Here is a 15427-nt window from a genome sequence, read left to right on the forward strand (position 1 = left end):
TCTGCAAATTTTGTATTTCTCTCTTATCTAACATACTTAATTCAGATTATCTGCTCATTAGGAGAGTGTCAGATAAGAGAGACATTCAAAATGAGAAGAGCAGTGAGACGCCAAGAATTGAGAGGAATCCATGAACGAAGAATCACTGGACTATACACTGGATTATACTGTACTATACAACCAAAACACAAGAGCAAGAAAACTGACCCTGTTCTGTGTACCTGATATGTTGTCATGCATCTCATCTGAATGTGTGTGTTGTAGGAGATGGTATTTCCAGTGGGTTAGAGAGGTTAAGAGACATCCACAGGGAGGGGGAGGGCCACAGCCAAGGTCAAAGGGTAGTGTAAGCTGACAATTACTTTCTCTCTGCCAATCACGCAACATTATATTTGCCTGTTGTGTAACAACAGCTGAAGTTAAAGTTGAATACATAAAGAATCTTGATTTTTTCCCCCCTTAGTTTGGATTCTTTAAACTCATATTTATTTCTCAGCTGCATGTGATTTCCATTCAAGATCTTGTGAGGAAAATGTTTGTGTGAGGAAGAGGGGGGCCGGGGGTGTTCGAGGGAGGAAGTCCAGCTTGGCAGGGCAGGGCGTAAGCGAGAGAAAAAGAGAAGAGCAGCGCAAACTACATAGGCTTGAGTGAGGACAAAAAATAGCCTGGGAAGAAGTAGATGTGAGAAAGACTCTACAGCAGGGAACACAACCACACACACTGCCTGGGCTTTTAGAATAGTTGCAGGGGGAATCATGGCCTCTCTGCTGTTGGGATCTATCTGTGTTCTCTACATCTTGTCAGCACTCACGCATGCAGCTTCCTCGCAACAGTTTAACAAAGTCTACAGGGTAAGTCCTCTCTTTATGGCTGAGAAAAAAATAAATATTTGAATTAACGTCACATGCTAAAGGTTTCAAAATAAACAATTAAAATGATTCACTTTAGTTTCTTTATGATGTTATACTTGTTTGCAGATGCTGCACATATACTTTTATCCAGAGCACTTTCCATAATAGTGTTGCATTCTTTTTAGCTCTGTGTTCGCTCAGAATTATCAGATACTAAAGACAGCAATCAAAAGAGATTTCAGTATGCTCTAATATTTCTAATTAAATTCAGCGTTCAAATTATTTGAGCTAGGCTATGCTAGTTCTTCTATGTCAATGAGTACCTCATTTGTGTTTTTATCTCTCCTGAAGAATTATAGAGAAAATATCTGAGATAAAGTTGCTGCTGAAAAGCGCTAGGCTATATAAAAATATTTGACTTATGAAACATAAAGCAGAGCTTCAAAAGCAACTTTGGAGCAATAACTTTTTTCTATGGGCTGTTCTTACTGGAAATACTGAGAATCATCCATAGTTGTTTATCTGGATGAAATGTTTTACTTGGCTTTTTGGGTGTGGACATGTGTTAAATCTAATGCTCCATTAAACATTAAAGTTCAGTGTTAAATATGCTATGAAAACAAACAGTTTAAAATGGTTTATGCGTCTTATGTTTGGTAAATTTGCCCCCACCCCCACCTACCCAACCAGCAGCTGTTGAGAGTCTATAAGGTCTAATAGTCACTCCCCACCGGAAATGCAACAGAGAGCGAATGGAGGCCATCTGTTGGGGGGAGACATGATCTAGTGGGTACCCAGTGTGGGAACTTCCTTACTTATGCATTCCCTGTGGAACAGAACAAATTCAAGTTGTGTTCCAAAGCCTAATAAGCTAGACCATTTTAAGGCATTATAGACATGTTTTTAATTCAAAGGCTGTTTCTCAAAGCAGGCAGCAAAAATAATGCTGCTTTCTAAGTAACCTTGATCAGCCAAATTCTAAGATAGCACACTCTAAAAAATGCTGGGTTAAAAACAACCCAAGTTGGGTTGAAGATGGACAAACCCAGCAATTGGGTTTTATTTAAGTTTTATTTAAACCAACTATGGTTTAAAAATTGCTATATGGCTAGCTTAAAATAAACCCAAAATAGTTGGGAAATTAAAAACCAGATGCAATTAGAGGCAACAATAATAGACAAAAGGTGAATGTTTATTAATAAGCTTTAATATTTTATTAATATAAATTTAATAGTTTAATAGTTTATTAATATAAATTTATTAATAAGCAATTTCATGAATGTTTATTGTTTAATAATTATTCAATGAACATTAATAAATGTTCATTTCCAACATACTTTGGGTTAATTTTAATTAAGCAATACAGTAATTTTTAAACAATAGTTGAGTTAAATAAAACTACCCAGCAGGTTGGGCAAACATTTAACCCTACCGCTGGGTTAAAACAACCCAATTGCTGGGTTTGTCCATTTTCAACCCAACTTGGGTTGTTTTTAACCCAGCATTTTTTAGAGTGCAGATGTTCATTATATTTCATAAATCATTCATTACCAGATGTTTAATTACAGTTTAATTACAGCGATCAACTTTATCCAATATTGGTGGGCTGTGTATGTTATGCTTAGGCTATGCTTACGCTGTTAGCTTAGCAACATGCTAACATTGCAAAAAATGGTGGAAACTGTTATAAATAGGCTTTTACATGCCAAAATACCAATGTAGTAACTGGTTGGCATTGTTTTGTTACCAACATAAACATTTTGTGAAGCTACACAATGTACTGTAGATCTGATACTATGCAAACTATGGGGACTTTCACACTGTCATTTTAGTTTGAAACAGTGCAATGTTTGCATGAAAAATTGGTAATCTGACAACTGTCATGTTGACCTTGAAGTGCACTGTGTAGCAGTGATTAGATTTATTGACTCAAAATGTAACAAAAACACTCCAAAAACATGAACGGAACATAGTAAGATGAGAACAGACAAATACTTAATCAAAACCAAGGCTATAAATACACAGAGGGATGATTAACATAACTCAGAACAGGTGTGACTAAAATAAGTAACCAAGGAAACTAACTCAAAGCACATAGACAGACAGACAGGCGGGTAAAACCAAAACTAGAACACAAAGCAAACATAACCGTGACAACTGTGACGTGATTTGTGCGATTGTGAATGCAACTTAGATGCAGGTCTGCATTTGTTATGGAAGTAAATAACGTGCATGCATTTTAGCCGATGAGTATGGAAGCTTGTTTCCGCCACAGAATAAAAAAAAATATATATATATAAAAAATTTTTTGAGAGAAATTATGAGAGAAAAAAAACACTTTGCTTCCATTCTATTCAGAGCTATTCATGCATAGTCTGGAAAGCATTGAACATAGACAAGCAGAATGAAATGTCCCATTGCTGTTATATTCTATACCAGAAGTGTTAGAACAATGCTTGGCCAATCAAATTTGATGACCAAAACTAACAATTACACTCCTATAATATAAATTGACCAAATAGAATTAGAATAAGTATGCAAACAGTGCTGAAATTCAGTTTTCCTCTTATGATCTGGTATGTGTTTCTTGGTGTGTGGTTTCACAGAAGTAATGTAAACAGTGTGAGAGAGCAGGATAGAGAGATGAGTTACAGGCAAGAAGGAGAGCCTCTGAAATGCGACTTTTATTTATTTACATTTACCCATTAATTTACATTTTAACTAAAGCAACTCAAGTTAGCATTTTATGAGTTCATGCATTCCCTGGGATTCAAACTCATGACCATGGAATTGTTTCTGCCATGCAATACTGTTTGAGCTACAGGATTGCTTAAGCATGTGTGTGTTAACTGGCCACTTAAGACGAAAGTACAGTGGGTACGGAAAGTATTCAGACCCCCTTAAATTTTTCACTCTTTGTTATATTGCAGCCATTTGCTAAAATCATTTAAGTTCATTTTTTTTCCTCATTAATGTACACACAGCACCCCATATTGACAGAAAAACACAGAATTGTTGACATTTTTGCAGATTTATTAAAAAAGAAAAACTGAAATATATCATGGTCCTAAGTATTCAGACCCTTTGCTGTGACACTCATATATTTAACTCAGGTGCTGTCCATTTCTTCTGATCATCCTTGAGATGGTTCTACACCTTCATTTGAGTCCAGCTGTGTTTGATTATACTGATTGGACTTGATTAGGAAAGCCACACACCTGTCTATATAAGACCTTACAGCTCACAGTGCATGTCAGAGCAAATGAGAATCATGAGGTCAAAGGAACTGCCTGAAGAGCTCAGAGACAGAATTGTGGCAAGGCACAGATCTGACCAAGGTTACAAAAAAATTCTGCTGCACTTAAGGTTCCTAAGAGCACAGTGGCCTCCATAATCCTTAAATGGAAGACGTTTGGGACGACCAGAACCCTTCCTAGATCTGGCCGTCCGGCCAAACTGAGCTATTGGGGGAGAAGAGCCTTGGTGAGAGAGGTAAAAAAGAACCCAAAGATCACTGTGGCTGAGCTCCAGACATGCAGTTTGGAGATGAGAGAAAGTTGTAGAAAGTCAACCATCACTGCAGCCCTCCACCAGTTGGGGCTTTATGGCAGAGTGGCCCGACGGAAGCCTCTCCTCAGTGCAAGACACATGAAAGCCCGCATGGAGTTTGCCAAGATGGTGAGAAACAAGATTCTCTGGTCTGATGAGACCAAGATAGAACTTTTTGGCCTTAATTCTAAGCGGTATGTGTGGAGAAAACCAGGCATTGCTCATCACCTTTCCAATACAGTCCCAACAGTGAAGCATGGTGGTGGCAGCATCATGCTGTGGGGGTGTTTTTCAGCTGCAGGGACAGGACAACTGGTTGGAATCAAGGGAAAGATGAATGCGGCCAAGTACAGGGATATCCTGGACGAAAACCTTCTCCAGAGTGCTCAGGACCTCAGACTGGGCTGAAGGTTTACCTTCCAACAAGACAATGAGCCTAAGCACACAGCTAAAATAACAAAGGAGTGACTTCACAACAACTCTGTGACTGTTCTTGAATGGCCCAGCCAGAGCCATGACTTAAACCCAATTGAGCATCTCTGGAGAGACCTAAAAATGGCTGTTCACCAATGTTTACCATCCAACCTGACAGAACTGGAGAGGATCTGCAAGGAGGAATGGCAGAGGATCCCCAAATCCAGGTGTGAAAAACTTGTTGCATCTTTCCCAAAAAGACTCATGGCTGTATTAGATCAAAAGGGTGCTTCTACTAAATACTGAGCAAAGGGTCTGAATACTTAGGACCATGTGATATTTCAGTTTTTCTTTTTTAATAAATCTGCAAAAATGTCAACAATTGTGTGTTTTTCTGTCAATATGGGGTGCTGTGTGTACATTAATGAGGAAAAAAATGAACTTAAATGATTTTAGCAAATGGCTGCAATATAACAAAGAATGAAAAATTTAAGGGGGTCTGAATACTTTCCGTACCCACTGTATACTTCCCTTGTCCATGTTACACTCCATGATGTAATTTTATATTATCGCCCGATTTTTTTGTGTGTGGACATCTGCGGAGTGTGGTCATGGTGAAAATTACATCAAGAAGTGGACTATGGACAAAGGAAGTATACTTTTGGCTTAATTGATTGACCCCCGGTTTCACAGACAAGGCTAAAGGGGTGGTTCATTGTGATTTCACTTTTTTAACTTTAGTTAGTTTGTAATGTTGCCGTTTGAGCATAAACAACATCTGCAAAGTTAGGACACTCAAAGTTCAATGCAAAGGGAGATATTTTCTTCTAAAGAATTCACTGTTTAAGGACTAACAAACAACTGGTAGGGACTACAGTGAGTTTCTTCCCTGGTTGGTGACATCACTAACCCTAAAATTTACATTAACCCTGCACCCGAGAAAACACAACAAAGGGGTGAGGCCATTTTATTGCAATATGGCATGTAACACAATTGCAATAGCATGTCATAAAAGAAAGTTGACAACATGACAAATTATAACCATAATTAAACTAAACCTGTTCTATCTTCATGCAGCATATATTCTCTGGCTCTGTCATCTTATAACAGTTCCCACACGAGCAATTTATTCTGTTGTCATGATAATCTATATCTAATCAATAACTTTGAGAGTTAACTCCACATCAGCTACATAAATTCATCAACTAACCATTCAAAAATGTCCTGTTGCATTCTACATGTTGTCACTTCTTGAGTCTCCATCATTGTCCAACTCCGGTTTGAACAAAAGGCTGAAACGGTTTGACATTTTCAGTGAGTCTGAGGTGAAACTCCGCCCTCTTGAGAGAAGCAGCTTATTTGCATTTAAAGGGACACAAAAACAGTTTTTGCTCACCCTCAAAAACTAACAAATTTAACATGCTATAAAAAAGAAAAAAAAAAAAAGAAAAGGGATCTGTGGGGTATTTTGAGCTAAATCTTCACACACTCGTGTTACAGATGCTGTACATAAAACGCATGAAAATGATGAGTATTCTAGGAAGTCTTTAATACAACACAGGAGATTCCAACAGGGTAGCAACAGCATAACAAACGCAAGCGTAAACGAGACCAGACCACATGCATTGAAAACACAGGAACTTAAATACACGTAAATGAGGGGATTAAACGGAAACAGCTGAGAGTGATCGCAAATCCTCATGCCGTAACAGAAGAGAACAGGGAGGGAGGGTGGGGGCTTGGGAGGTGGGCAAGGAGAAGGCACAGGGATGGAGAGAGGAGTAGGCAGAGAGATGGTAGAGGCAAATGGATTAAACCATGGGGGAGTAGATGGAGCCACGGAGGAGAAGTGTAGAGAGACCCGATGGTGCAGACCCAGAGTCCGACCAGAACGACAGCCCACGGTGGAGTTGATGGAGGGAGGAGCCACTGTGTCGACTTGGCCATCGACATCCTGGTGACGATTGACGGAACTGTAACCTTGGTCAGGAAAGTCCATGGGAGCCGAGGGAGTGATGGAACGCTGAAGACCAGGGTGGCCATGACTGAGCCAAAGCGATGACCCTCTGAGGAGACAGTAGGGATCCGGAAGCCAGTGGTTGAGCTGGGGTGACCGTTGGCGGAGGTGATGTCTCAGGGAAGGTGGAGCTTGCCCGAGCCAAAGGGGTGGAGGGCAACGGATGGCACATAAGTCAGACACAGAAGCGTGGCGAGGTCTGACCAGGGTAGAGCTGATGGTCCAACGGAACCCGGTGAGGCCGAATGGCTGATGGTCACTGCCGGAAACGAGTGTGGAAGGAGCGTCGGCGTAGGAGTCAAGACGACCGGTTGAGGTGGACCAGCATGCTCAGAGGCTGTAGGCAGAGCCATGGGCTCAGACACCCATGAAGAAGTGGTTCCCGGCAGGTCCATGGAGTGTCCACGCCACTGTGAGGAGGTGATGGAGATGCAGCGGGACTGATGGGGAACACTGACAACTGGGTGGTAGGTGAGGCTGAGGACAGAGGGACAGACGGGAGAACAGAACAAAACCCAATGAAAATCAAAGCAGTCCTGATGGCAGTTTCAAGAGGTGGTGGGAGAGGGAGACTGGGTGGGGTTAACAAAACTGAAGATGATACATACTGGCTGGAGCAAGGGAAACTTGAACGGACTCTCACCACACTCACCAAAATCATCCAATAAGTCCAGCTGGTGCTCTCTCAGTGGCGGTAGGGTGGTGGGACTCGCATCCATACCCTCATATTCCACGAGTATCCCCCAGGTACTGGAACATGACGTCGACTCACACCCCTGGTCAGACACTTCGATAAGCTTCGGCTCCAGGTTGATGGTGTGCGTTGTCCTCCTTTCCTGAGGTACCGGCTCACCGGTCATGGCAGGCAGAAGCATCCAGTCTGCAGTGGGGCTCTGGCGTACAGTCCGTCAATTGGGGTGGAGACGGGTTGGGCTGCGAGATGTCTGCGGGGTGAGGCTGGACGTTGATGTTACTGTCAACATCCGCTTTGTCCACTGTGAATGTGGATCCATTCACCCACAGTGCAAAATGGATGTAGTCCTTAAGGGTCCAACATGGATCTCCCTGGGGCATGACAAAGCGAATGTCGTTGTCCAGTCCACACCGGAAGCCCTCCATTAAGCAGACGTCATCGCAGCTGGCACGGTGGCAAGTGTTGAGGAACTCCTCTATATATTCCTCCAGGTTTCGGCCATTCTGAAAAATAAAAAACAGTTGCTCCACTCAACATTATGTTGTCCCTTACTGGGGCAACATTTATAGACGTGATGTCCATAATCACTCTCTGGTCCGGTCTTCTGTTACAGATGCTGTACATAAACGCACAAAGAAGATGAGTATTCTAGTAAGTCTTTAATACAGCACAGGCGATTCCAACAGGGTAGCAACAGTATAACATGAACATAAGTGTAAACAAGACCAGACCACATGCACTGAAAACACAGGAACTTAAATACACAGGTAAATGAGGGGATTAAACGGAAACAGCTGAGAGTGATCGCAAATCATATTAGTAACCATGACAACAAAGGAGAAGCGGGAAAACTAAACAAAGGAACACATGTGACAGAAAGTGACAAAATAAGAGTCCATGAAAATGAAACTAACTAAACAGAAATGTAACATCTGGGACATCAGAGACTTATTTTACATCTTGTAAAAGTGGCATTATATGACCCCTTTAAGATAGTCCTAGACTAAAATGCATGTTTGAGCTGTTTTAACTGAAAGCAACCTGTACTGACATATCTTAAAATATGTCAGTGCCATTGTTTTGTCTCTAGATGCACACCAGTGATTTTTTTTTTTTTTTTTTCCAGTGTACGTTTATAAAAGCTTCTTAAATATCCTAATTGAACTAAGGCCTAATCCTGGGTAAGCCATGTCTGTGAAACCGGGCCTGAGTCATTTTGCATGTGCGAGTGATTTGAGAGCTCAAAATGTCTTTCAAACATGACTTTAGATTAAAGCCAACTCTGGTTTACATTTATTTCATGTTTAAGTAAATAGTAAGTACTTTATACAATACAGGCTACGTCCACACGAAGCTGGAGCTTACCCTAAACCGTTCTTTTTTTTTTTCCTTGTCTCAAAAAATATCTGCGTCCACACGAAACCACTGAAACGACTCAAATTGATGTAGTATACATGCCAGACCATTATGTGGCACTGTAATTCTGTCACAGAAATGCACTTAAAGCAGCGAAGAAGACTTGGAGCATGTGCATAAACCTTGTGCGCTGAATTCAAACTATAGTAAAGCTTAGAAATAACGCTTTATTTTGGCTCAGTATCGTCTGCAGCATGAACACAAGCATCTAGAGTCTGCTATTGCTGTTGTTGGTGCTGTTTTGTAGTGTTAGCGCCGTCTGACTAGGGTCGACACGTGGGATGATGACATCATCGTTTCAGAAAATATACAGATGGCCCCGTCCACACGAAAATGCAAAGACGGCGTTTTCAAATTTATCCACTCTGGGACCTGGTTTCAAAAAATAGCAGTTTCACCTTTTGAAAACGGCGGATCCGTGTGGATGAAATGGCTATCCGACAAAAAAATTGTGCGTATTCACAGAAACACGTCTCCGTGTGGATGGGGCCACAGATTGCTTCAGAATAGCTTTACCGTAATAAACAGGAACAAACAGAATCAATTATGCAAAAACTCTTCAATTAGAAAACAATAAATTCAGTTATAATTACAACTTTCAACTATAAAGCAGCTCTGCAGAAGATAATGTTATTATTAAGCTCCAATCAATTAAATTATTCTGTTCTCATTCGATAGTTTCAAGTGCAATTAACAGAATATTAATTGTCTTTTAAGCACCCACTGAGCAAGCCAAAGTGTAACTGTGGCAAAGAACAAAAACTCCAGAAAGTGGACACACACAGACACACACACAAAAAAAAACCTTGAGAGAAAACAAGCTCACTCAGGGATGGTTGGGGCGGGGGACTCTTCTTCTCTGGCCTAATACAACAAAAATAAGATGAATGATGATTCATGTCAGTTTTTTGTAGGCTTATATAATTTAAACTTTAAAGCTGCTCCTTCTGCTTGTTTAGACCAGCATGGTCTACGACAGAATTGGGAGAGATCAATGAGGTGGGGGTTGTAGTCTGATTGGCAGGATGAAATCATGGAGGTAAAGTTACAGTATAGGCAGCAGTATAGACAACTGGCTTATCGATGAGTGTTTGCACAAGGTATCTGTTAAGGTGTGTGTTGCGAACCTAGCTGGTTCTAGAATAATATATTGTGGGGTCTGCACAAAGGACTTGTCTGATCATTGAGTTGTAGAAAATTCAATCTTTTCATCAATTCAACATTTAATTTTTCTGTCTCTATATGTGTAATTATAAAAGTATGAAAAAGGTGAGAGTCAGTCCATCTATTGATCAAAAGATCAGTTAAAAAATTAAATTGGAAAAGAGATTGCTAAAGTCCATTGTGCACACCAGACAGTTCAGAAGTGAAACAGTCAGAGGGTGTGATGTATGAAGGTCAGCTTTGTTCTGCCTTGCAGTAGGAGCTGATTGAATTAAACAGTTCTCACTACACTACAGTACCAACATTATCAGGCCACTCAGTAGCATTATAGGATGCTTGTTTTTTACAATTGGTAGGACACATTTCTCAATACCTAGGTCACTTTTTCAAAACTCTTCACACAGTTCTCCTTACCAACTTACAGCTTGGCTCAGAAGTAAATTTCACATTAAAAATGCACTAAAACTACCAAAACACTTTATACATGTCTCAGATCAACTCATTAAATAACACAAGCAAAGGATGTCAAACAACAAACACACTTTGTCAATGTCAATCATATTATAGACATGTAGCACATTGCTGTTTTTGTCACGGTTCGCAGATGCATTGTTTCCTCATGACAGAACGATCTGACCAAGGAACGGAAGCAGCAGGTACACAGCAGACTTCCCTGGAGGATTTTGTCAACAGCAGCATTCGTCGAATGGAGTCACAGGAGAGAAATCTCAACGAGACGGGAAGAGCCGTGCAGGTAACCGAGCTCACCCAGCAAGTCCAGCTGCTTCGTGGTCCAGCTGCTTCGTGGTCCCGCTGCGCCACCCACACCGGCCGTCCTCCCACCCACACCAGAGAGTGCCGCCACTTCGGAACCTCGACTTCCGGTGCCCGAAGCCTATTCAGGTGAACCAGGTTTTTGTAGAGCTTTTCTAACGCGTTGTACTATGCATTTTGCTCTGCAGCCCCGCACTTTCAGCACTGAACAAAGCAGAGTGGCTTTCGTACTGACGCTCTTGACAGGGAAGGCGTCGTTCTGGGGGACGGCGGTGTGGGAGAACCAAGACCCATGCTGCGCCTCGTTCCAGTCACTCTCCGCAGAGATGAAGAGGGTGTTCGACCGTTCGGTCGCGGGGAGAGAAGCCGCCAGGCAGTTGGCGGAACTACACCAAGGAGAGAAGTCGGTGTCTGATTATTCCATCGAATTTCGTACATTGGCGGCAGAGTGTCACTGGAACGAGGAGGCGCAGTGGGACATGTTCCTGCATGGGCTGGCTGACCGTGTTCAAAGGGAGATCTACGCGCTGGACCTCCCTACTACGTTCAACGGTCTCGTCGACCTGGCGCTCAGGGTGGATGCTCGGCTGACCAGGGCTGAGCGGAGGAGTCCAGCCTATAGGAGTGAGGAGACTATGAGGTCCAGCAGCGGGGACACGGTCAGTCCCATTCAAGATCATGAGCCCATGCAGGTGGGTCGAGCTCGGCTTTCCCGGGAGGAGCGGGAGAGGCGGAGGTCCCAAGGACTTTGCCTGTATTGTGGTAAGGCTGGACATTTCGCTTACAGTTGTCCGTTAAAAGGGCAAGCCCGACAGTAAGTTTGAGGCTACTGTCGGGTGGGATCTCCGCTGGAAAGTCCTCAACCACATCCACCCTCCTTCCGGTGAGACTGGGATGGTCGCATCACCTCCACAACTGCAGTGCATTTCTGGATTCCGGTGCAGAAGGTAACTTCATGGATCAATCTTTCGCCACTAAGCTTCACATTCCTTTCAAACCACTCACCAACAGAATCGCTGTGCATGCACTCAACGGACAGAGCCTTCCACCATATCCCACATCACAGAAGATATCACCCTGATCACCGCTGGAAACCACTCTGAACTGACTACATTTTTTATTTTTGATTCCCTCACACCCCCGTCGTCCTTGGTCATCCTTGGCTCACCAGACACAACCCCCGGGTAGACTGGATCCAGAACTCCATCGTGGCCTGGAGTGAGGAGTGTCATAAGTCTTGTCTTGTCTCTGCCTGTACGTCTGTTTCTGGTTCTGTCTTACAGGAGGAAGCAGTGGATCTGTCTAACGTGCCTGTCGAGTACCAGGACCTGAAGGAGGTGTTCAGTAAGTCTAGGGCTGCTTCTCTTCCTCCGCATCGTCCCTACGACTGTGCCATAGACCTATTACCAGGGAAGTCTCCGCCTAAAGGCAAGTTATATTCACTTTCGGTTCCCGAAAGAGAGGCTATGGAGAAATATATTTCTGATTCACTAGCAGCCGGGTTCATTCGCCATTCCTCTTCTCCAGAGGGGGCGGGGTTCTTTTTTGTGGGGAAGAAGGATGGTTCCCTGCGACCTTGTATTGATTACCGGGGGTTGAACAACATTACGGTAAAGAATACCTATCCTTTGCCGTTAATGTCTTCAGCCTTCGAGAGGTTGCAGGGAGCATCCGTCTTCACAAAGTTGGATTTAAGAAATGCTTATCATTTGGTCCGCATCAGGGAGGGTGATGAATGGAAGACCGCCTTTAACACCGTTTGGGCTTTCCAACTCCCCAGCAGTCTTCCAGGCACTCGTCAATGACGTGCTGAGAGATATGGTCGATCAGTTCATATATGTCTACCTGGACAACATATTGATTTTTTCCTCATCTCTCTAGGAGCATGTACAGCACGTTCGACGAGTGCTTCAGAGGTTGCTAGTGAATGAGCTTTTTGTCAAGGCGGAGAAATGCATTTTTCATGCACAGTCTGTTCCTTTCCTAGGGTACATCGTGTCGACTGAGGGAGTGCGCATGGATCCTGAGAAGGTTAAGGCTGTGGTGGATTGGCCAAATCCAGATTCCCGTAAGGCCCTACAGAGGTTTCTGGGGTTCGCCAATTTTTACCGGCGTTTCATTCGCAACTTCAGCCAACTAGCCTCGCCTCTGATTGCCTTGACCTCCCCCAAAACTACGTTCGGCCCCTATTCTCGTTGCCCCTGATCCATCACGGCAGTTTGTGGTGGAGGTCGACGCATCAGAGGTGGGGGTAGGTGCAGTGTTGTCCCAGCATTCTCCCGCAGACGATAAGATGCACCCATGAGCGTTTTTTTCACTGGGGTACCCTTTATCGTCTGGACCGACCACAAGAACCTAGAATACATTAGAACTGCCAAAAGATTGAACTCCAGGCAGGCTCGGTGGGCACTTTTTTTCAGATGTTTTGATTTTACTCTCTCGTACCGCCCGGGTTCCAAAAACATCAAACCCGACTCTTTGTCCCGTATTTTTGACCGTTCTGAATGCCCGTCTACTCCCGAGTGCATTTTTCCCGAGAGATTAGTGGTCTCCACACTCACATGGGAGGTCGAATCGAGAGTCAAGTCGGCTCTAGAAGGGGTAACGCCTCCGCTCGAGTGTCCACCAAACCGCTTATTTGTGCCGGAGGGATTACGGTCCATGGTCATTCAGTGGGGTCATTGTTCCAATGTAGCATGTCATCCAGGAGTCAGTCGAACTAAGTTTTTGGTCAAGCAACAATTCTGGTGGCCTCTCATGGCTCGTGACGTTCGCGATTTTGTCTTGGCTTGCTCAGTCTGCGCCGTTGGTAAGACTTCCAATCGTGCCCCGGATGGGTTACTTCAACCGCTGTCAGTCCCTTCGAGACCCTGGTCCCATATCTCGCTAGATTTTGTTACCGCCCTCCCACCCTCCCAAGGGAACACGGTTGTTTTGACCGTAGTGGACCGGTTCTCGAAGGCGGCTCATTTCATCCCCTTGCCCAAATTACCTTCAGCCAAGGAGACAGCGGTTACGGTCATTGATCACGTCTTTCTGATTCATGGCCTCCCGGTAGACGTGGTCTCTGACAGGGGTCCCCAATTTGTTTCCAAATTTTGGCAGGAATTTTGTAGCTTGCTGGGGGCGACTGTTAGTCTGTCCTCAGGGTTTCATCCCCAGAGCAATGGTCAGACTGAGAGAGCCATTCAGGATTTGGAGCGAACGTTGCGATGTATGGTCTCTAAGAATCCTTCCTCTTGGAGTCAGCAACTCTCAATGGTGGAGTACGCACACAATACTTTACCAGTGTCGTCCACGGGCCTATCTCCGTTTGAATGTACTGTAGGTTACCAGCCACCTATTTTTCCCAGTCTGGAATTCGAGGTCGCGGTCCCCTCTGCCCGCGCCTTTGTCCAGAGGTGCCACCGAACTTGGACGAGAGCCCGGGAGACTCTCCTCCAAATGAGGGAACGCACCAAGGCCAAGGCCGATCGCCACCGGTCAAGGCCTCCGGTTTACGTCGTTGGTCAAAAAGTGTGGCTTTCTACTAAGGACATTCCTCTCCGATACGTTTCTAATAAGCTTGCTCCTAAATTTATTGGTCCGTTCACTGTCACCAAGATCATTAGTCCGGTGGCAGTCCGCCTCAAACTCCCTCCAGTGTACAGGAGGGTTCATTCCGTCTTCCATGTTTCCAAAATTAAACCTGTTTTTTGTTCTGAGATTAATCCGCCAGCCCCGGTTCCCCCACCGCCGCGTCTCGTAGATGGGGAACCAACTTATTCGGTAAATCGTATTCTGGACTCTAGGCGGAGGGGACGCAGATTTCAGTACTTGGTGGACTGGGAAGGTTACGGTCCGGAGGAGAGAAGTTGGGTTCCTGCCAGAGACATTCTGGATCACACCCTTATCGATGATTACAATCGACAGGTAAGGGAGTCGGGGAACGCCAGGAGGCGTTCCTAGGAGGAGGGGTACTGTCACGGTTCACAGATGCATTGTTTCCTTCTTGTCGCGTGCTCTGTGTTGTGACAGCAGTGGGTGTGTTTGTGTATGTATGCGTGCGAGCGTGTTTGTGGGTGTGTCCAGGCCACGTGGATCATCAGTGGATCCAGCTGCCACTCATCACCGTCCCCACCTGCTGCTCATTCACTCACCCATTTAAATACTCACCTCATTCTCATCTCCATTGTCAGATCGTTGTTTGGTGTCCTGTTCGTGGTTGTCTCGTCTGTTCCTGACCGGAGTCCCTGTTGTTCGTCGTCAGTCCCAGGTTGATTGTCATCGTGTCTCGTCTCACGTCTGGATGTTGGAATCATCTCACCGCCACTCTTCACGTCACCACCTCGCTTCACCAACCGATCATCCCAGTCCCTGCGCCAACCAAATCCTGCACATTTCATTGACTGTACTCTCTCTCTGCTTGTTGTTAAATAAACGGCGTTACTTGCATCTGCTTCCTGTGTTCAATCATGACAGTTTTATTCAGTTTTGTATTATGTTAGGTTCTAAACTTCAGTTTTGAAAAAAGTATGTAAACATGCAAATTGGCCTGTATATAAAGTT

The 15427-nt window shown here is 44.0% G+C and overlaps 1 protein-coding gene across 1 annotated transcript in view; it reads left to right on the forward strand.

Annotated features, from left to right (window-relative positions):
* Positions 1 to 584: 584 nt before the first annotated feature.
* The window catches only part of lama4 (laminin, alpha 4), a 65462-nt gene continuing 50619 nt past the window's right edge, over positions 585 to 15427 (forward strand). The window contains 1 exon segment of the mRNA XM_048206159.1: positions 585 to 851. Within this exon segment, the coding sequence (XP_048062116.1) occupies positions 756 to 851 (96 nt within the window). The 5' untranslated portion in view covers positions 585 to 755.

This window comes from Megalobrama amblycephala, linkage group LG11, assembly GCF_018812025.1.
Source record: "Megalobrama amblycephala isolate DHTTF-2021 linkage group LG11, ASM1881202v1, whole genome shotgun sequence".
Classification (NCBI taxonomy): Eukaryota; Metazoa; Chordata; class Actinopteri; order Cypriniformes; family Xenocyprididae; genus Megalobrama; species Megalobrama amblycephala.